At 40.2% G+C, this 21564-nt stretch overlaps 2 protein-coding genes across 5 annotated transcripts in view; both read right to left on the bottom strand.

Annotated features, from left to right (window-relative positions):
* LOC121742099 (putative uncharacterized protein DDB_G0272456) overlaps positions 1 to 18540 on the bottom strand; it is a 27590-nt gene extending 9050 nt beyond the window's left edge. For 2 of the 4 annotated variants that reach the window (XM_042135134.1, XM_042135137.1), the window contains exons 1-15: positions 18479 to 18540; positions 18254 to 18333; positions 17721 to 17874; positions 17262 to 17271; positions 16658 to 16760; positions 16220 to 16307; positions 12682 to 12776; positions 12338 to 12520; positions 5080 to 5331; positions 4316 to 4411; positions 3672 to 3766; positions 3530 to 3593; positions 1925 to 2015; positions 1775 to 1848; positions 481 to 726 (exon numbers count right to left, since the gene is read on the bottom strand). In XM_042135134.1, coding sequence (XP_041991068.1) covers positions 481 to 726; positions 1775 to 1848; positions 1925 to 2015; positions 3530 to 3593; positions 3672 to 3766; positions 4316 to 4411; positions 5080 to 5331; positions 12338 to 12520; positions 12682 to 12776; positions 16220 to 16307; positions 16658 to 16760; positions 17262 to 17271; positions 17721 to 17847 — 1524 coding nt within the window. In that variant the 5' untranslated portion in view covers positions 17848 to 17874; positions 18254 to 18333; positions 18479 to 18540. Of the gene's footprint in view, positions 1 to 480; positions 727 to 1774; positions 1849 to 1924; positions 2016 to 3529; positions 3594 to 3671; positions 3767 to 4315; positions 4412 to 5079; positions 5332 to 12337; positions 12521 to 12681; positions 12777 to 16219; positions 16308 to 16657; positions 16761 to 17261; positions 17349 to 17720; positions 17875 to 18253; positions 18334 to 18478 lie in introns of those variants that run through there. The other 2 variants (XM_042135135.1, XM_042135136.1) reach the window with 2 other exon arrangements.
* LOC121810453 lies at positions 18043 to 21564 on the bottom strand. The gene is made up of 8 exons (XM_042211219.1): positions 21409 to 21564; positions 21210 to 21314; positions 20680 to 20745; positions 20097 to 20272; positions 19199 to 19442; positions 18479 to 18823; positions 18211 to 18333; positions 18043 to 18114 (listed from the first exon to the last, which is right to left on the bottom strand). Exons 1-8 carry the CDS (start codon positions 21562 to 21564, stop codon positions 18043 to 18045), a joined length of 1287 nt encoding a protein of 428 aa, XP_042067153.1.

The raw sequence follows: 21564 nt of genomic DNA, 5'->3' as shown, positions 1-21564 counted from the left end.
CCGAAAATAATATACAAATTTGGGGGAAAATAGCACCGATAGATGGATGGAGGGCGAATTCGCGTGGAGCAGATAAAATCGCGATTGTGTGTGTGTTGTGGCTGAGTTTTTCGCGATTTGGGGGAGGAGAAGGGGATATATCAGATCTGTATAAAGCCGCCACAGGTATTGGCGTCGTCTCTTAAACCCGCCGACCTCGTTGGCGTCTTTTATAAGTATAAACGCCAATCCCATTGGCGTGTTACACTCAAAACTGTATTTTTAAAAAATACGACTAAAATACGATGAAATTAAAAGACGCCAACTTTGTTGGCGTCTTTACGTTAAACACGCCACTGTTGTTGGCGTGTTTTACTTATAAAAACGCCTATGCGGTTGGCGTGTTTCCCATAAATGGAACAGATAACAAAACGGGTACATTTCCGTTATTTCTAAGGCCAACTGGCCTAGAAACCCGATTTTCCCACAAATTTCACCAACCTTAACGTTTCCAGTTGTGACACAAGAAAGAAAAGCCTGCACCATCTGATCAAGCCAATCGAAACTCCCAGGGGAACTTTGAACTGATTGTGACCTTTCTTTCACATGATCCTTGAATCCTTTTCCGCCGTGGTATTCAATTTTAGAATGCATGGAATACAGTGGATCACCATTACTAGGTAATTGTTTTATGAATTGGATGGATCTTGCAAGATTTCCTAAATCCCTAATAGCATTTGCTTTGACCTGTAGCACATATAAACTAAAACATGATTACAAAATAGGGCAGGAGATGCGCCATGAACAGGTGACTGGCCCAATTAATGCTTTGAGGTTTAAAACCACATTACGATTGCCACTAATGAGCATATTACAACAGCAAAAACAGTAATTATACACCTTTCGAAGATAAATTTTTTGATGAAATTCAAAACCAATAGCTCATGTTTGTGATCCGTAACGAACAGAGACATTAGTAAAGAGGGTTTGGAGAAACCAGTTATGGAGGCATAACCCAAGCTTGTGAACATAGATTTTGGAGCAATAAAGTTTAGGAGATCAAACTAGTATGAAATATTGCACTGAATAATCTAGAAATGTAATAGTACAAATGGTTAATGGAGTAAAATCCAAGAGACCAAGACATCTAGGAAAAAAAAAACATGAACTTTTTTTATAAGAGAAATGGTATAATATGACCCGGTAGATAACACCTTGAAACTATTCTAAGGTTGCTTGTGAATCAGAAAGGATCATGTTATAATTGAGAGGGAGGGATGTTTTCTGCAAGCAGAAGGTAAAAGGTGTGAATTCTTTTTGTATCTTACCAAACCTTCCAAGTGTGGAAGTACACATGGCCCAGAAGGTACTGGCTGGCTGCCTGATTTCTATTCTATGGGAATTTAATAGAAGGTACTAATTCTTTTTCTTTTCTTTTCTTTTGTTCCTATAGTGGGAAATTTTTGGCCAAACATTAACAATCAGTTAAATTTCATGTGGTCTGTTGCAACTTGCAATTTATTATGGAGGTTTGTCTGCCCTACAGAATAAAATTATGATATTTACATAGACCGAGAATATCCATAGTTTTGGTAAGGAGATCATAAACTAGCACTAGATGGGACATGCAAAAGGAGGAGCACACAAGTGACCAATTAGAATCAGTTCCATCACATGCACCGTATGGCCTACTAAGCAAATAAGGAAAAGAGAAAACTTGCAATTTCCCTCATTCAGCCATAAAAGTGCTTAAAGATTTCAGCCTCTTTGACAAATGTTGGACTTGGCTGTCTACCTTGTCATTGTCCCTGACCAGCCGCAATGCACTGTCTACTAGCAGTGTTGTGTATTCAAAACATTTTGTAGATCCTATCACAGGCAAGACATTAGAAAAAAAAAATCAATAATTGCAATAAAAAAATATAGAAATCCAACAATGGCCCACCAATTGAACTTCTTCCATCATATAGTTCATCCAAGCAACGGCTAAGAGAATCACATATGTTTGCCAATGCCCATGAAGCTGTAATACGAACCTGAAAGTTACATTGAAATGCATTAATTTAAGGTTAGAAAACATAAAGAAAGAATAGCAAACTCCCTCATTCAGATTATGTTATTTAATTCATGCAAAGAGTTTAGACAATCAAGATAATTTAACAACATTCATGAACTAAGGCATCAATTACCAAAGTCTAGAGGAAGTTAGGTTTTAAAAGCTCCTTAAAATATTTTATTAAGTTATTTGGCTAATAACATGATGTTCTACATTTGTTCTTACAATAATGATGCGCTAAATGAAACTACAGAACTCATAAAAATCTTTTTTAGAGATTATGTCAGTGTTTAGTCCAGGATTGCCATAACTGGACAAGCCATATTTTCCTACAATTATTCAAGTAAAGTTTCTCTCGAGATAGTGTACTGTAAGAAACCTAATCAAATTTTTTTTGTTTGGTGTATGAAATCAAGTAAACACTGAGAAAACATATGCAAAATATAAAAAGCATGTCAACCGAAGTGTTGGAGAGGTATGTGTTACACCTCAAGTTTATGCCAGAAGGGGAAAGGTGCAAGTGTGGCCATGCCTGATTCTTAGCTTTTTATTAATTTAGTTTATTAAGTTATTATTCTTTTACAAATTAGTATTTTAGTTATAGGCCATGGATTCCTTTTTCCAGTTACATAGATACTATAGATTAGGAGTCGGTATCTTAGTTCTCATATAAGAGAAGGATTATCTTTGAGGAGATCAGGAGAAGGATTATCTATGAGGAGATCAGGATTATCCATTTATCTTTGAGGTGAAGTTGTCAGTTAGAGCTTGGACATAAGAGACTTCTGATTAACACCACTTCCAGATCGGTTAACGCCAAAACTAGAAATGCCAGAGGAATGGAGTCAGACAACCGGTTTGGGGAGTCTGAGAGGGAAACGAAGGAATGTCAACTTGATTGATGAATTGTTTGGTAGACATAGACTGCAGGCAAGTTAGACTGTATGATGAAATTGTAGCTGCGTGAGAAGGGCTTGGCTGTTGGCAATGAGTGTCACATACAGAGGGCCATTCCATCGTAAAGAAGGGCACAAAGGCCCATCTGGTACCACGCCATGAGCCAACACTGGGCAGCTGTCAAGCGCAAAGACCAACTAACAAAAACTATATAAGGTAATAAAAATGTCATGATTTTTTCCTTCTTTTATTGAGTTGGGGAATGGGCCCCGGTCGTTCACCATAAAAAAGATGATGAAAAACATTTAGCTACAAGGTTTTTAGTGAAATGTCAATGTTTTAAGTCTATGATTCATATCAATGATGGTAAATTTCAATATATCATGCTTTGTTAAAGAGTCTAAGCGCCTTGGCCATGTTCTTTCCATTTTGTACTTAACCCCCAGAAAAAAATAGTACCTATGTTCTCTATGTGAAGACTAATAATGACTCTGGAGTTTGGACTCTGTGAGAGAGAAGATAAGATAAAACAAAAGAAACTAAACAAAACAAACCAAACCAAGAAAGGGAACTAGGACCAGAGGCCATAAAACTTACAGAAACCAGTGAATCATGGGCATTGCGCTCTGCCGCCAGGATGAACTTTTCCAGAACTTCGGCACTGCAAAAAGAATGAAAACTGGAGTATTACTCAGGTTAACAGCACATGAAATTGTGAGACTTGACAGATTTTATTTACCTATGATATATTTGTGGGAAACATCCAATAACACCAATGGCTCGGCAAGCAGCAGATCTAACTGAAGGAACCTCATCATATAGAGCAGCATTAATCTGCAAAGAATACATGACAATTGTAAATAAGTTTAATCAGCACTGTCCCTCACATAATAGAGCCGTCCTTATTTGCTATTAAGGTTCTTAAGTCAGTTGGTGGCTGAATTTTTTGTGGATATACTGCGATCAGACAAAAAAACAGGTTTGTACAATTTAATGGTTAGTCAACGTCAGAATTTGAAAATACTCCCTCAGTCCCACTCAAGATGGCCACATTTTTGAGTTGCACGGAGTTTTAGGTGGAACAGTTATTCATGCTAAAGTAGAGTGGAAAAAATGATTGAATATTTTAATGAGAGAGGAGAGAAGGATTTAATTCCAAATATAGAAAATGGACATCTTGAATGGGACGGAGGGAGTAACACATAAGAGGCAAAACATAATTTTTCTAGAGGAGAAGAGAAAGAACACACTGATATTTAAGCAAATGGAACAATTTGGGTAGATATTCAATCGAGAAAGTAGGAGGTCTCAAGTGCAGAAAGGGCAGGTAGCTACAACTGATCACTAACAAACAGAAGACCATAGAGTGTACAACAGACTTACTGAAGATACAGTTATGTATTCCTGTTTGTCCTCTGGAAGGGAAATGAAAACAGGAGAAGTCATTCCAGCAAAACAGGTCACTGATGCAGCTCTTACCTATCAAATAAAATTAAAAATAAGATCCACTTGCGCAACTTATAGAGATTGTGATACATATTAATGAGTTGCATACATCATAACATGCAGCTCAGCACAAGTACACTTATGCCTTCAGTGAATCGAACAGCTCACAAGAGTATATTTACCTCATATCGTAAGAACGGAAAACATGGACAAAAGGAGAAATGCAAAAGCCAACTAGAAACTATCAAAAAAAAGCTAACGAGGTGGAGTAGTTCTCAAATAAAAGAGGCTTGACATATCTAACAATTATTTCTTTCTTATACTCACTCAATTTACTTGTATATAATTGATTGGATTTGACAATATATTAGATGTTACAGATGCATCAATAACTTATTCCGTACTTTATGAGATCGAAATTATTGCATTTAATATTTATTTTGTTATTTTGAATTTCTTCCTATTTTGCTTATTAACAAACAAAAAGATATAATATCATCCATCCACAGAAATTTGTAAAAGAAAAATTATTTCTGAAACTGTTTAGTTTAATTTAACATTATGCATTCTACTATTCAGAAATAAATGTTTAGTAGCTCATTTTCTTATGAGGTCTTAATACCTTTATCTATTTCAGTTTAAGTTGAAAAACATGCCTTTTAAATAAAGACTTGAAGAAAATGAATCTTCTTTCAACTAACCATCGCAGAAGAATGATTAATAATAAGAGGCATATGCTTGATTGTTGCTTCCAACCACCTCTCACTTGCTAAGATGCATGTTTGAGAACCATCAATAGTTGAAACAGGGGTCTCTAAACTGTATGATGGTGCTGATGAGATTGCCTTTGTTTTCACATAGTCAGATGTAAACGGACTATCAAGAGATTTATCAGTTGAAAGATCTTCAGTTCCTTTAAAGCCAGAAATAGCCCGAAGACTTTCATCCAAAACCTGCATAAAGGTTCAGGTCAATAGAACAAGTTCATGATTCAGAGACTGTAGAAAGTTCGTTTTCATCAGAGAGGGGAAAAATACTAGCAAATTATGACATTACGTTTCATAACAACTCTCTCAGTCCCAAGGAAGATGACCCCTTCCTTGGGCGGCACGTGATTTTATGCACCTTTATTTTGTGTGTTAAGTGGAAAGAGTACAGTAAGAGAGAGGGAATATAATAAACGTGTTTCCATTTTTAGTAATGGGTCATCTTAGTTGGGACAAACCAAAAAGGAAAGTGGGTCATCTTCAGTGGGACGGAGGGAGCATTACATTTTCACAAACAAGCTCTAGTTAAAAACCTTGAATTAACGCTTCATGAACTATTTAAATTTTCCCGAAACACTCTGCATGTTAGAAATTGATTGAGAAATGACAACAAATGCTCATCATACATTATTTGGCTCAGTTGAGGCGTATAAATGGGAAACTGACAAAGGATGATACAGTTAAAGAGTGGAGAACGTATAAGAGGGGAGAAAGAGAAGTGATATGGCCGACTAAGTAGCAACAGCAAGAGAGAAGATTTCAAATTAATTTGCTAGCATCAATTTCTCAGGTTGTTAGGTTGTTAAGTTAGTTTCCTATTTTCTTGCATTTTGAATTTCAAGTAGCTGAGATAGAAGTCTATAAATAGAGAGAACGGGCAGAGAGAATGCATCTCTGGACGTGATCACAATTGGAAGACTTCTGTTGTAGGGCCTCCTCGCGAGGATTGTTTTAGTTCTTCCATATTTCCAGCAATAATAATCTCAGTTCCTTTTCCTTTATTCCAGTATATTCAGCACATCTCGTGCTTCTTTGTGTGGGTAGTCTTTACTCCGTAACAATTGGTGCGGTGAACGATGGTTAACTCTAGGGGCGATTCACGCCTAGACGGTGTGGAGAAGGCTATCGACAACCTCAACGCCCATGTCCAACAGACTGATGATAGGGTCTTGGCGTTGGAATCTAAACTCGATTCCATGATGACCGAGATGCGCGCGGGTTTTGCGTCCCTCACTCCAGGTTCCAAAATACCCCCGGAGGCCGACGCAGCCTCTGAAAATCTGGAGTCCAATTCAGTGGCTGTGGGGTACAAACCACAGTCACCCATGCCGACCTTCGACGGGACAGATGCCCTCGCATGGTTGGCCAAGGCAGAGCAGTACTTCCTAATCTCGGAAACACCAACCGAGAAACGGGTAGGCGTAGCAATGGTAGCCTTGGCAGGCCGGGCCCTGCCATGGTACCAGTTATTGCGTCAACGAGTTCCAAACCTCTCGTGGACTCGATTTGCGCGGGAGTTGATGAAGCGATTTGGTGGAAACAGGGCGTTGGATGAATATGAAGCGTTCGCTGCGGTTCGTCAGACCGGCTCTCTCGCTGACTACGTCGCGGCGTTCGAGGCACGCCTCGCGCAGGTTCCGGATATCGCTTCCCATCAGTATCTCGGGTTCTTTATGGCGGCCCTTCGCCCGGAGGTACGCCTCCAGATGAAAGCAGCAAAGATCACCACCTACGAGGACGCGGTTGAACTAGCCCTCGATATTGACCTGATGGCTACGACCCACTCCCCAAAACCACCAGCTGGTCACTCATTCACGCCGACGGCCATGTCGCCCGCCCAATCATCCCGGCCGGGTGCCAAGGGTCCTTCCACGGCGACCTCCCACTTATCATCGACAGGCTCTTCTCGACCGGGGAACCAACGCTTTCGAAGCATGTCACAAGAGGAGTATAGGAAACATATCGCGGCAGGTACATGTTTCAAATGCGGGCTGAAATTCGGGCCGACTCATCGGTGTCCGCCCAAAACTCTCAATGTGCTGGTCTGCGAGGATGACGATGAGGCTTTCGCGGAGGAGGAATTCGAGGGGGCTGCTGAGGACGTCGAGCTGCAGATCTCGGAATTATCGCTGAATGGTCTGGACACATCAAAAACGATGAAGCTATTTGGAGAAATTGATTCGCATAGGATCAAAGTCATGGTGAATAGTGGAGCTAGTCATTGCTTTATCTCAGAGCAATTGGCAAAACAACTACAGTTACCGATCACGCCAACCAAGCCCTACTCTGTAATATTGGGCGATGGAACGTCACGTCAAGCCGCGGGGCTCTGCCGGAGGGTGCCCTTGGTTTTGGACAGGGAGAGCTTTGCGGTATCATGCTATGTGTTTCCTCTCCGCAACATCGACGTCATCCTAGGGGTATCATGGCTCGAAACCCTTGGGTATGTCTTGGCAAATTGGCAGCACTCCTCGATGGATTTCTCGGTCGATGGTCGACCCGTGTCTATCAAAGGCGACCCGACCCTTATGCGGCGCACGTGCTCAACACAGGACCTACGCTCCCTGGAGGACGGGGACTGCTACTGGTTCCTTCGATCAGTGGAAAAGGAGTCAACTGCGGTCTCTTTTGTCATAGGCACGGACCTGTCACAGGCTGCACGATCCCAGCTACAACAACTCTTAACCGCTTTTCCAGCAGTCACCGATTCAGTCGGGGGTCTGCCATCGAGTCGCAGCATCGACCATCAAATTCCGCTCCTACAAGGTACAGAGCCGGTCTCGGTTCGACCTTACCGCTATAACCACGCACAGAAGGATGAAATGGAGAAGCTAGTAGCAGAAATGCTGGCTTCCGGAGTAATCCAGCCAAGTACCAGCCCCTACTGCAGCCTAGTCCTACTTGTGCGAAAGAAAGACGGTTCGTGGCGTTTCTGCGTCGATTACAGGGAATTGAACAAGCGGACGGTCCCCGATAATTACCCCATTCCGGTCATTCAGGAGCTCCTCGACGAATTACATGGCGCTAGATGGTTCAGCAAGATTGACTTGAAGGCAGGATACCACCAAATTCGAGTGGCTGCCAATGACGTTCACAAGACCGCATTTCGCACGCATTCAGGCCATTATGAGTTTTTGGTGATGCCGTTCGGCCTCACCAACGCCCCGGCCACATTTCAAGGCTTGATGAATGACATCTTCCGGCCAGCCTTGCGAAAGTTTGTCCTAGTTTTCTTTGACGATATCCTCATTTATAGCACATCATGGGAGGCACATCTGCAGCATCTTCAACACGTTTTTCAGGCCCTCCACGCCCACTCCCTCGTGGTCAATCCCAAGAAATGTTTGCTGGGACACCATAGTGTGGAATACCTTGGTCATATGGTGTCCTACGAAGGGGTTAAGATGGACCCGGCGAAGGTTTCAGCCGTGCTACGGTGGCCGACGCCCTCGAACTTGAAAGGTGTCAGGGGTTTCCTCGGCCTAACCGGCTACTACCACCGATCATTCGTGATTATGGCAAGATAGCAGCCCCCCTCACCGCCCTTCTAAAGAAGCCGGCAGACCCAACCGCCAAACGGGCCTGGACATGGCCAACCGACGCAGCCGCCGCATTCGAATCTCTTAAGGAAGCACTGACGTCGGCACCTCTACTCCGGACGCCAGATTTTACTAAAGATTTCGTTATCGAATGTGACGCCTCGGGTCGGGGACTGGGCGCGGTCCTAATGCAAGAGCGCCAACCGGTTGCCTACTTCAGCAAAACACTGTCCTCCCGATGGCTCGCAAAGTCGGCCTACGAGAAAGAGCTGATGGCTCTAGTTTTATCAATCCATCACTGGCGCCCCTACCTACTCGGCCGCCGCTTTGTCGTCCAGACGGATCAACGGAGCCTACGTCAACTCTTGGCCCACCCATTGGCTACTCCGGCTCAACAGAACTGGGCTGCGAAACTGTTGGGCTACGATTTTACGATCGTTTACAAGGAAGGCTGCCTCAATAAAGCTGCCGACGCACTCTCCCGTCGCGATGAAACAACACTACAACTCGCAGCTGTGTCGAGACCATCCTGGCCGGAATGGTCCACCGTCCAAGCCACCATTTCCGCCGACCCGACTCTGGCTAGAATCAAAGCTGACTTGGAGGCAGGGCGTCCTTCATCTCTCCACTACGAGCTGATGCACGGGAGTCTTTTCTACAAGGGTCGGATCGTGGTGCCTCCACAATCACCGTGGATTCAGAAGTTGATTGCCGAGTTTCACACCACACCGTCTAGGCCACTCCGGGGCCTATCGCACTTACCGCCGGCTCGCATCGAACGTGTATTTGCCTGGGATGATGCGGCAGGTCACTGCTTTTGTTGCGGCATGCGCAATCTGCCAGCGACACAAGTCCGACACCAAGGCGCCGGCGGGTCTCTTACAACCCTTGCCAATCCCGGAACGAGTTTGGGAGGATATAAGCATGGATTTCATCTCCGGACTACCTAAGGCGGGGGGGTTCGACTGCATCTTCGTCGTCGTCGACCGTTTATCCAAATATGCACACTTCATGGGCTTGAGGCACCCATTTTCGGCTCGACAAGTGGCTGATACATTCACAAGTGAAGTTGTACGCCTCCATGGCATCCCTTGTTCCATCGTGTCGGATCGAGATCCGCTTTTCTTAAGCTCATCTGGAGAGAGCTTTTCCGCGCGATGGGAACTAAGCTGAAGATGAGCTCGGCATACTACCCCGAAACGGATGGTCAAACGGAGGTACTAAATCGGTGCCTGCAAACTTACCTCCGTTGTTTCTCATCGGATAGACCGAGGCAATGGCACAAGTGGCTATCTTGGGCTGAATTCTGCTATAACACGAGTGCCCATTCCTCCGCGGGAACGACGCCTTTTGAGGTGGTTTACGGCCGACCGCCCCCGACCATCCATGATTTCCTACTCGGTGAAATCAGAGCTCAGGCGGTTGTCGACACACTCCAAGCTCGCAACAACGCCCTAGAGCTCCTGCGCCACCACCTTCAACGCGCTCAAAATCGGATGACTGTCGCGGCTAACAAGCGCCGTCGCGATGTTCACTTCAACATCGGCGACATGGTCTACCTGAAATTTCGACCGCACCGCCAGTCCACACTCTTTACTGTGCGAAATAGGAAGCTGGCACCACGCTACTTCGGCCCATTCCGGATCAGTGTACGCATTGGAGGCTCTGCGTACCGCTTGGAGCTCCCCACCTCCGCTCGAATTCACCCGGTTTTCCATGTCTCCTTGTTGAAACGAGCCATTGGGGAAGAAACAGCTGAACCAACGTTGCCGGAGGGACTGACCGATTACGAACCCCCAATCTTACCGGAGCGCGTCCTGGACAGACGGGTGTTGGACCAAGACGGAGAGCAGGTAAAGCAGGTCCTGCTAAAATGGGATGGGCTAGACATTGAGGAGGCGACTTGGATGGATGAAGCTGATGTTGGTGGGCAGTTTCCTTTTTTCAGCTTTGAGGACAAGGCAGTTTTGACGGATGGGCCAGTTGATACAGTTAAAGAGTGGAGAACGTATAAGAGGGGAGAAAGAGAAGTGATATGGCCAACTAAGTAGCAACAGCAAGAGAGAAGATTTCAAATTAATTTGTTAGCATCAATTTCTCAGGTTGTTAGGTTGTTAAGTTAGTTTCCTATTTTCTTGCATTTTGAATTTCAAGTAGCTGAGATAGAAGTTTATAAATAGAGAGAACGGGCAGAGAGAATGCATCTCTGGACGTGATCACAATTGGACGACTTCTGTCGTAGGGCCTCCTCGCGAGGATTGTTTTAGTTCTTCCATATTTCCAGCAATAATAATCTCAGTTCCTTTTCCTTTATTCCAGTATATTCAGCACATCTCGTGCTTCTTTGTGTGGGTAGTCTTTACTCCGTAACAAAGGAGGAAAAGCAATATTGTAAAACAAAAATAGAAAAAGTAGAAAGACACATTGTTATGTCACCCAACCAATCTAATTAAATAGCCAATTCTTATATAGTACTCCCTCCGTCCCATGCTACTTGCACATTTCATTTTCGGACTGTCCCAAACTATTTGCACTATTTTTATTTTAGATAAAAATTATGGTATTTAATTAAGATATTAGAGTTAGTTGTGTTTCCTTTAACAAGTGTTTCCTTATTGCACTTAAAATTTTAATTTTATTACACTAATTACTCATGTTCAAATTTACGCTGTCAAAGTGAAAAGTGTGAGTAGCATGGGACGGAGGGAGTACTTCATCTATGTGAATCTTATTGTGCTTTTGTCTTTTATAAGGATTTTGAAAAGGACAGTTGTATTTCCCTAATGGAAACAATTATCTTCTGTTCCTGATGTACAAGGCAGCTGTAAGATATGAACCTGAAAATTTTATTAACGGTAAAGGTAACCTGTTGCACAAGAGATGAGAAATACCAAATGAGCAACTACAATTGATTAATGCAGTGAAAGAAAGATCAGATCCTAAAATTGGTACACGTCTTTGACACATTGAGGAAATTGTTGAATAATGCAAAATGCGTTGATATAATTGATGATGCGAGAAAAGAAAATAGCAGGGTTTTTTCTTTTTTTGTTCTAGAATAGAACTTAGATTCCGTGTTTGTACTGAACTTTTTTTTTGTTCCGGGTTTGGGAGAGACGCATGACCCTCATGCGTCTCCTTTTAATGAAACGCATGACGGAGATGCTTCTTTTATAGAGACGCATGAGGGACATGCGTCGTTAAATTTTTATTTTTTTTCTTTATTTTTTTTGAAAGACGCATAAGCGTCATGCGTCACAGGCAAAGACGCATAAGCGTCATGCGTCTTTCATTTTTTATTTTTATTTTTATTTTACTATTAAAAATAAATAAAATAAAAAAATAAAATAAATAAAAAAATGAAAGACGCATGACACTTATGCGTCTTTGTCTGTGACGCATGACGCTTATGCGTCTTTCAAAAAAAATAAAGAAAAAAAATAAAAATTTAACGACGCATGTCCCTCACGCGTCTCTATAAAAGACGCATCTCCGTCATGCGTTTCATTAAAAGGTGACGCATGAGGGTCATGCGTCTCTCCCAAAGGTGGAATAAAAAAAAGTCCAGTACACTCGAAGAATGTTATTTGTAGTCTTGAACAAAAAAAGAAAAAACCCGAAAATAGCATCAAGTCAAAAGGAAATAAATCCACCTTGACAGCAGCAGTCATAACTACTCTCTCCTTTAATGATGCAGCAGTCTGTTCAACATTACCTCTCCATAATCTTGAAGACTCATCAGGGAATATGCTTAATACTCCATAAATGATAGAGGAAATTTGTTCCCAGCATAAGGTCATTACATTTGGATAATTATGGGACAAAGATTTAAGAGCCTGCAGCAACCAATTAAAACATTATAATTGTCTGAGAAAATCTGAACCAAAGAAACAGTGGATACTTCAGGATAGAACATGATAGAGCGTACTAATGGATGTCATGTGCACCTCCAAAAAATAGAGCTAGATGGTAGTTTATTCAGCAGAGAAAATGGCACCTGAAGTGCTTCTAAGCTTATTGACGGAGTTGATAACCGTTCAGAATATTGAAACAAGGTAAACAGTACTCCCGAACTCTGACCTTCAAGATATCCTGGTCAATAATATTATCATGCAAATAAATCAATTAACCTGAAAGTAACATTAGAATTTTTTAATCAAGAAATGTACAAAAGATAAAAGAAGATAATATCTAAATGATTAAGGTCCAAAATTAGTCCTTTACATTAGCCCAAAAAAACTTTTTGGTCCTACACATTAAGTGTGATAGTTCTGTAGTAGTTTTGCTCCATATTTAACAATTCCGTCAAAAACTAACGGTCAACTGCATTTTGACTAGATTAGTGGGTTAAATATCATTCTAATTAAAACTTAAGAAACACTTCAATTTGTTATAAAACCACAAACTATACAAAAAAATATAAGATCCATTCATCTCAAGTAAACAAAGAAAACCTCATTTACCCCTCTTTCCCCAATTTGTTTACATAAGTAAACAAAAGTGAGATTTCAGTCTTCTCCACCTAAAGTTTTCACCACTTTGTCTTCTCCAGGAGAATGCTGACATCTTCATCTTCACCAAGGGAACAACAACGACAACATGGAGACTTGGTTTTACCATGGCGGCACTGGCGGGGCGCGAAACTTTGTTCTCCCTCCGTCTGTAGCTGAGTCGTATTCTTTTTTGGGTTGTCCCACTATCATTTCCTTTTTTGGCAAAAAGTACTTTACTCTCTCTTCATCTCTCTACTTTTTTCCTTCTAACTTTATTCTCCTTTTACTGAACTCATTTAAAACATTTTTTCTTAAATCCCGTGCCGAAAAGAAATGTCTCTACTACAGAGGGACGGAGGGAGTATGACGTATGATAGACGAAAGAAGAGAGCTGGTAGTGTCGCACATCCTCCTCCGCAGCTGAACACCGGTTAGTACGATTTACTAGGGTTTAATCGATTTTGCATGCAGATTTTTTAGATTGGGAGTTTGACTTGGAGGATAAAAAAGTGGAAATTGATTTCATTATTTAGTAATCTGTTTTGGGAACTTTGAACAACTTGTATTTTAATCTTGCTTTCTTGTCTTTTGTGGGAAATTCCTAAAAAAACTGTCATTGAATGCTTTTGGAGCATATGGGTTTTTGGGGGAGGAGTCGAAAAGGACAGTGATCTACATAATGTTGTTGGGGAATCATTTATGTTGTCAATTCCTTGTTTCCAAAATGTGTTATTTGTTGGTTTTCTAGAAGCACATGAATATATATCAAACATTGTCCTCCCTCCGTCCCACAATAGGATTCACATTTGGTGTGGGTACGGGTTTTAAGAAATGTAAAGAGAAGTGGTTAAAAAAATTAGTGGAATATGAGGCCCACTTTTTAATATTGGTTTTATAATAAAATGTAAGTGATGTGGGTTAGTGGAATGTGGGACCAACTAACCATTTATGGTAAAAGTGAAATGTGACTCTTATTGTGGGACGGACCGAAATGGCAAAATGTGACTCTTATTGTGGGACGGAAGGAGTATTTATTTATCATAAATCGAATATTGTATATACTATATGTTTAGGTCTAAATTATACTATGAGTTTAATATTGTGCGAGACTAATTCAGTGCTTCATGCATATGCACCTGGGAGGAACTACATAGGTGGTCAAGTTGACAGTATAAGCAATTGTGACCCAGATATATGGTCTAAATTGGAAGTTGGCGACATGCTCGAAAAAAATGGTATAGATGTTAGTTGGTTGTCATCTTGGTCTAAATGGCCCAAGATGAAAGTTTTCTGATTTTGAATACAGAGGTACAAGTGCTGTCACAGCCAAAGTCTACTCAAGAAGAAAGTATGCACACAACTGTTAGTTAGGCAGTTACGCTGCAGGATCGATTCATGGTGTTTTCTTAGCCTGAGGAATGAAGAGGTTCCTTTCCATATTAGAGGAACTGTCTAGGACTTTGCAATTTTGCATTTTTATTATTGAGTGAAGACCTTAATTTTAAACATAGCATTGTTTGACTTTATGTTTTAACTATTGTTTTTTATTTGGGATATTATATTTTCTAAATTTTTGCATCTTATGTTATGTATTATATTTTATTTATTAATTTATCGACGGTCATTATACTGCCGTGCCGACCGCCATATCCCTATGGTGGTTTTTTGACCGATCGCCATAAACCGCCATATGCCATTATTAACACTGGTTATCATTCCAAGGTGTGCACCTGAGGACATAACCATATCCGAGGCACTTCAAACTCAGTTAGGCCACTATCAATTCTTAGTTACTCCCTCCGTCCCTTAAATATTGTCTCACTTTGCCAGGGCACAGGTTTTAAGAAATGTAATGAAAAGTGAGTTGAAAAAGTTAGTGGAATGTGAGTCCTACATTTATATATTAGTTTTATAATAAATATGTGACTATATGGGAAGGAATGAGTTAGTGGAATATGGGGTCAACTACCAAAAATGGTAAAAAGTGAAATGGGACAAATTTTGTGGGACAGACGAAAATAGAAAAATGGGATAAACTTTCACGGACGGAAGGAGTATTTCGTATGGGTTAAGTAATGCCCTATCAATATTTCGGCTCGCGGCATCCGCTGTGAACAGTGTTGTTAGGGTCGCGGGTCGGTCCGGGGCGATGAGGCAGGACCCCGGGTCGCGGGGCGATGGGGCGCCGGGGCGAGGGACCCACGAATCGGGGCGAATTGATAGTTTAAAAATTGATTTAACCCACATTTCTATTCTTTTTAATATGTAAGTGTCAGCTACTAATAGATACTAATGGGTAAAGAAATTTTACTATTCATAATAAAATGTACTCCGTATAATAATATGAATTGTACCTAAGTTATTATTTCTATAGCCTTCTTATAGTATATAGTGTAATATACATATACGGATAGTTTGCCTTTTGGAAGAAAGGGAAATAGAGAAAGAGAAATAGGGAGAGGGGCATATACATATACTAATAGTTTAGTAATTTAAAAAGATGGTAATTTAAAAAGGTGCATGTCGAGGAAGAGAGGACTCACATGCTTCCTTTAAAAAGCCAAAAAGGTTAAAGTTGTATTGGGTTTTTAAAAAGTGCACAATTGTCTAGGAAGAGGGAGAAATAGATTTCTTTAAGAAGCTAAAAAAGTAAAAACAATTCAAACCGACGATCTTCTTCTTCTTCCTCGCCCCAGCCGCTACAGCCGCTCGACCCAGCCGCCTCAGCCGCCCCAACGGCGACCCCTGAATCTCGTCCCACCCACCCACGCTTGGGTCGCGATTTTAACAACACTGGCTGTGAATGATATCTACATCTGCACCTATGTAATTGTGTTCCGGATTATCTTATAGTATTCTGGTCTATATTAGGGCTGCAACTTTTGACACAACATGAACATGCACAAAATAAATGGGTTAGTGTCGAGCCTTATCGTGTCAACACAATAATTTTATGTCAGGTTGTATAATCAGCTATAACTAATATTATTATTTTTACTAATTCATTATAATCCTATTGAACTATGGTTACATGCAGCAAACCTGATGAAATTTCTCCCAGCAGCATATTGTTGACACACATTGAGGCAGGCACAGAAAGAGCTCTGGTTAAGCAAATAATTGCTGCAGCCTGAAAATTGAAATCAAAGGTATCACAGAATTCATTTCAAGGAAACATTGATTACAGTTCAGGAAACTGCACATCAACTCTCCAGCATATATTAATATATAGAATCTTTGAGAAATTGATGGAGTTTGCACACGAGACTAATAAACAAACTCCACAACCCAAAAGAAACCAGAAAATGGGGCAAAATTCTCAAAATGGGTCAGTTTTTTTAACTTTTGAAAGCGGGTGTTACGTACACATTCTCAAAATGTGTGACACCAAGTTAAAGAAAACTGACCCACTTGCGGAATTTAGTTGCTGGTTTGACCCATTTTGAAAATTTAGCCCAGAAAAAGGAGCTTGATACTTACCAGCAAACTATTCCGATCATTATGATATGGAAACCCCTTTTCAATTGTTGACTGGAGTGAAGAGATAACCCTAGCGAGCAGCTCAGGAGGCATTCTTGAATATCTATAGATTAACGAACAATTAAACCCATTTAAACAGAAAATTGATGCATTTATGAATCACCATTAAATTCTAAATGCAAATGATTGGCTCCTACTGCTGTAAAGTCTCCATTTAGTGGCTTAGGACTCCCATATCTTCTATAATCTATCCAGAAAACTAAGAATCCAGAATAAAGAAACAAATTCTCTAACAAAATTGTGGTTTAGCAAGGATAAAAGCTAAAAACTAGTCAAGCACAACGAACTTAAGCCTTCTGAGTATATAATATACAAAACTCACAATTACTGAAAACCCAACAAGGCATGAAGAAAGAACAAGTTGTGATAGAACACATGCTTTAAAGCCTTCATTAAATGGTGGAGGCCTCCTAGGAACTAATAACCTCATTGTTTCTTGAAAGAATCAACCTAATATGGTTAATACTGACTAAAAAAGTGACAAAAACAACAGAAGTAGGTGGAAATTTTTAAAATAATTGTCAGTTCCAAAGCTAAAACTTACGGTGTAGATGCTATCAAAAGCATTAGGATTTAAATGACAATGCCAGCAATCTATTGCTTGTTTCGTGTTTGATTAAATACAATGTACCTGCTCAATAAAGACAATATTTCATCAATCATACTGCAGATCTTAGAGCATCATATTTGAAGAAAGGCTTAGTAAAAAAAAATAATTCACTCAAGAGTTTGAAATTTCTTTGTAAATTGTCCAATTAGTGAATTTGATCAGAACCAAATGATTAATCATGCCTTAATATGTACCCAGCCTTAACTCAACCATGATTTACTAAATTTGACTAAACTTCACTTTTACATAGCAAAAAGCTATGATGCGCCATCAGATCGCTGAATTTTAATGTTGGAATTAGCCAAAATTGCAACTACTTGCTAAACAAAAGTACAATTTTTTAAGATTAGAAAAAATATGCAAACAAGCAAAACGAACTTTAGATCCCAATACCTGAATGAAGTTGCATCAAGATATGCCCAAGAGAGCTAGAAAGTGTGGTAAACGACCCATGTTTTGAGTGCTCCTTAAATTCAGCTACCTGTAGGGAAACAGAAGCAGGCCCATCCAACATTGCCATAATAGTAGAAGCAGCTACAATCCGGACCTAAGAAAAAGTTTACAGTGTCTTAGTACTTAGTACAGAATTTCAAATAAGGAGAGAAGAACACAAATTTACATTATAGTACCAGAGTGTTCGGATGAATAAAAGACATAGATTGTTGCAGAGTATTTAGAAAATGTATATAAAAATTAAAAAAGGTAATGAAATGGTTCATTTGTCTATATGAATATATGACGAAACCTTAATGAAGGGTCGGAAAGAAAGCAACTCATATCGTAATTCCTACATAAAGAGAAAAAGTCAATAAATGTTACGAACATAACAAGAAATTGGGTAAAAGTTCTTTAGCCAATACAAACCCATGAATGAATCATTTACCACAGCATATAATAAACAAGAGGCGAAGGAGAGCATGCTTAACCTGTGTTGTAGCTCATCATTGGATGGCAAAAGCATTGTCCACTGAGTTGTAAACAATTTTGGATCAGCTCGGCAGAGATCCTTCAACCAAAATCGGGTTAGATGGTTAGAGGAAAGTGATGTTGCTAAATAATAGAAGAAAAAGGATGCTCTACATGAAGGCCTAAAATTTACTATGGACAACTAATAAACATAGGTTAAGAAAATTAAGAGAAAATGTACTAACCTGAACACAAATAATTGCAGCTAATCTCGCCTTAGCTAAACATGCTTTGCTGTTATCCATCACTGATCCATCATTATCACTGCAATCTGAATCTGATGAAATAAATTCATGTCCAGAAGAAACTAGACTTTCCTCATGTTTACGCTGTTGATTTCCTGCAACCTTTTTTCGTAAGTGTGGAGGCCTATATGGACCACTTTTTGGTTGATTTGATACTTCAAATGGCATGTTTTGGCTTGTCAATCCTACTCCCTTCAAGTGATCAGTTGGTTGATTCATAACTGATGGCTTATTTACAAGGCCATAGCGGAAAAAGATTCTCAATGATGCTACAAATCCAGTCACCTAAAATATTAAATAAAGATTGATTCATTGCAAAGAAACTTCTTAAACATGCAACCAATCTAAGATGTAGTTTCTTACATGTTCTGCAAGATATCCTCTTGGCTCTGCAGGAACTAAGTGCAAACATTGGAGAAGCTCAACATAAAACCTAATAAATATTTTCACACCGTTGATTTTTCATGAACAAATTCTTCAAACAAAAAGTCTGCCTAAAAAGGATGAGAAAATTACGTGGCAACGGTATTATCCTCCATCAAAAGACCCTTAGAAGCCAAGATGTCCATAACTTTTCTCAGGACCTACATATTACTCCTTTATTGCTATTTTTAGTTAGTGTTTTCAAGTGTAACACAAATTTAAACAATTGACACATACCACAATCGTTGACTTCCAGATTTCAACTGGCAAAGAAGCACCTACTCTGGAGTAAGCTTCACCAATCATGGCAAATGCAATTGTAAGGACTTCACACACTCCTCTAGATATTGAATAATTGTCACTAAAATATGTAGAATGCTTTGAGCCCCCTTGAAAACATGCAACCACTTCAAGAACAAAATTCAGCAGTTGCCCATTTTCAGATAGTGAAGCAGCTGTCTGATATAAACTAAAAAGTAACCTGAAAGTTGAATGATCAACTAGTGCATTAGTTATAGGTGATATATCTACTTATATAGTTGCAAATATTGCAGTAGATGCAAGCAAGCCCAACCCAGAAAATGGTTTAAAACTAAAGGAAGAAATAGGGTGAGGTTTAAGAGTTCATAAGAAAGTTAATGTAATAAACTTAAGGAGCTTTAAACTAATGCTAGGACAAAGCACTAGAAAGCAAGCATTCCCCCAAATGAAACACTGTACAAAGAAAACAAGCATCCTTTAACCTGACTATGCTGATAACATCATCTTAGCATGTGAAAGAAATATGGCTGGGAATATGTGAGAGGGATGAAATAGTACACCAGCGTTGGCCATTGGTTGTCCATCCATGTTAAAAGATGGATCAAGGAAAGGAATTGGTAAAGGAAGAGAAATAGGGAGAAGACATGACTCCCTGAAGTGAATGAAGGAGAGCAGATTAGTGGCAGCCTAAATTGGGCCCGATCGCATACCTATTTACAAAAATATGCCTAGCTACAAGATGGTATGCAGGAAGTAAATTTGTAGTCTGTTTTATTCATGTGCTAGGAGTAACTCTTCCTCTTGTGTGCTCTGAAACTACACCGGTATGGAAAGGAGTGGGAGGACATGGAGAGAGGAAGACAAGTTACCACACCTTAAACTTTCTAAGCAATTCTTGGTGGGTTTGATTAGAGCAACATTTCTGATGATTGGTCTCTCTGTTTCAACATTGCCAAAGAAAACCTGCACTATCCTCTTGAAAGAGTCAAGCACAAGGCCCCACATAGTTGAATTCATTTCCAGACAAGAGGAATGACTGATTTCATGGATCTGCAACAAATAAGGAAATATTCAGCTGCACAAGTCACAAACTTGTTTTAGAACCATGATGGACAATTATATTTTGTAATACAACCTCACATTATTTCCTCATATGATCATCACTGCAATTTTTTCGCCAATGAGAAACATTTGAACGAACTGACTCTACTTATCTACTAGTGTAATAAATTTACTTCTCAATCCAAAGCCAGTTAGAACGAGAAACGGGAAAAGGGACTGTAGTAAATTTTACTTCTCAATCCAAAGCCAAATACAGATTGGTCTTTTGTGTGGCTAATCAGAGTACTGTATCATTGTGCAAAGAAAAATAAATGAATCTGAGATTCTGAAAAGAAAAGGGTTTAATTAACTTCAAATTTGTGAACTTTGGTTAGTTTTGCATTTACAAAACGAACGTTAACTTGAATCTCGACAACACTAACTTTCAGTTTCCAAAGTTCAGCCTCAAGGACAAAGTTGTTCTGAACAGGGAGGAAATTGATAGCAACTCATTAAATGAGAGTTTACCAAAAATGGATGAAGAATGGGGAGCAGACTACGACCGAGTATGCACCGCATACGGTGGTTGGTTAGGATGTTTACTAGTAGTTGGTGACTTGGTGGTTGGTTAGTAGTTTAATTTCGCAAAACCGCCACTGAATAATTCATGGGACTACACATGCAAGGTGGTTGAGAATAGCTTATGTAGTTAACTAGAGTTATTTAGGTGACTGATTTACAACTGAATGAACTTAATTGTACTGCTTTAAACTGAGCAACTTGTACAAAGTGAGTTTAAATACTTAATTTGGTAGGCCGAGACTCGATCAGTCGAAAGAATTGCAAGTAGTTCATTATAGTCCTCACAATACCACCAAAACTGAAGCGTGATATGGAAATTCAATCAGCGAAAAAAAGGTATAATAGGACAGGTGCATAGATGTACCAATGCAGATAATTTAACGAAGGTCTGAGTAACATCTTCAATTCCATGTTGATAATAAGAGAGGTCGCGAGCCAACTCCAATAACAGAATCAAGTCGGATGTTAGCTGCGATTGCAAGTACATGTTATTAATCAGCAGCAACAATGTAGGATCGGATCGGATCAGATCAGATTTCGTGGGGTTGGGAGTTGAAGGGTACCTCGTGAGGTGGCAACTGCGGCGCAGCAGCAACGAGAGAGTCGGATGGGGACAAAATTAGTTTGTCAAGGAGGCAGACGATGGAGGCGCATGGTGGCGAAGCCGAGTTTTCATCCCTCAGGGTCAGAAACGCCGACTTCACCGCCGACGAAGACAT

This window comes from Salvia splendens, chromosome 7 (genome assembly GCF_004379255.2).
Source record: "Salvia splendens isolate huo1 chromosome 7, SspV2, whole genome shotgun sequence".
Lineage (NCBI taxonomy): Eukaryota > Viridiplantae > Streptophyta > Magnoliopsida > Lamiales > Lamiaceae > Salvia > Salvia splendens.
This window is presented reverse-complemented; position numbering and strand designations above follow the sequence as displayed.

Coding starts and splice junctions, on each gene's coding strand:
- LOC121810453 (XM_042211219.1), bottom strand. CDS start 21,564: ATGTCTTCGTCGGCGGTGAAGTCGGCGTTTCTGACCCTGAGGGATGAA. Junction 21,315..21,408: donor CGCAGTTGCCACCTCACGAG/GTACCCTTCAAC, acceptor TTGCAATCGCAG/CTAACATCCGACTTGATTCT. Junction 18,334..18,478: donor CTGCAATTATTTGTGTTCAG/GTTAGTACATTT, acceptor TTTTGGTTGAAG/GATCTCTGCCGAGCTGATCC.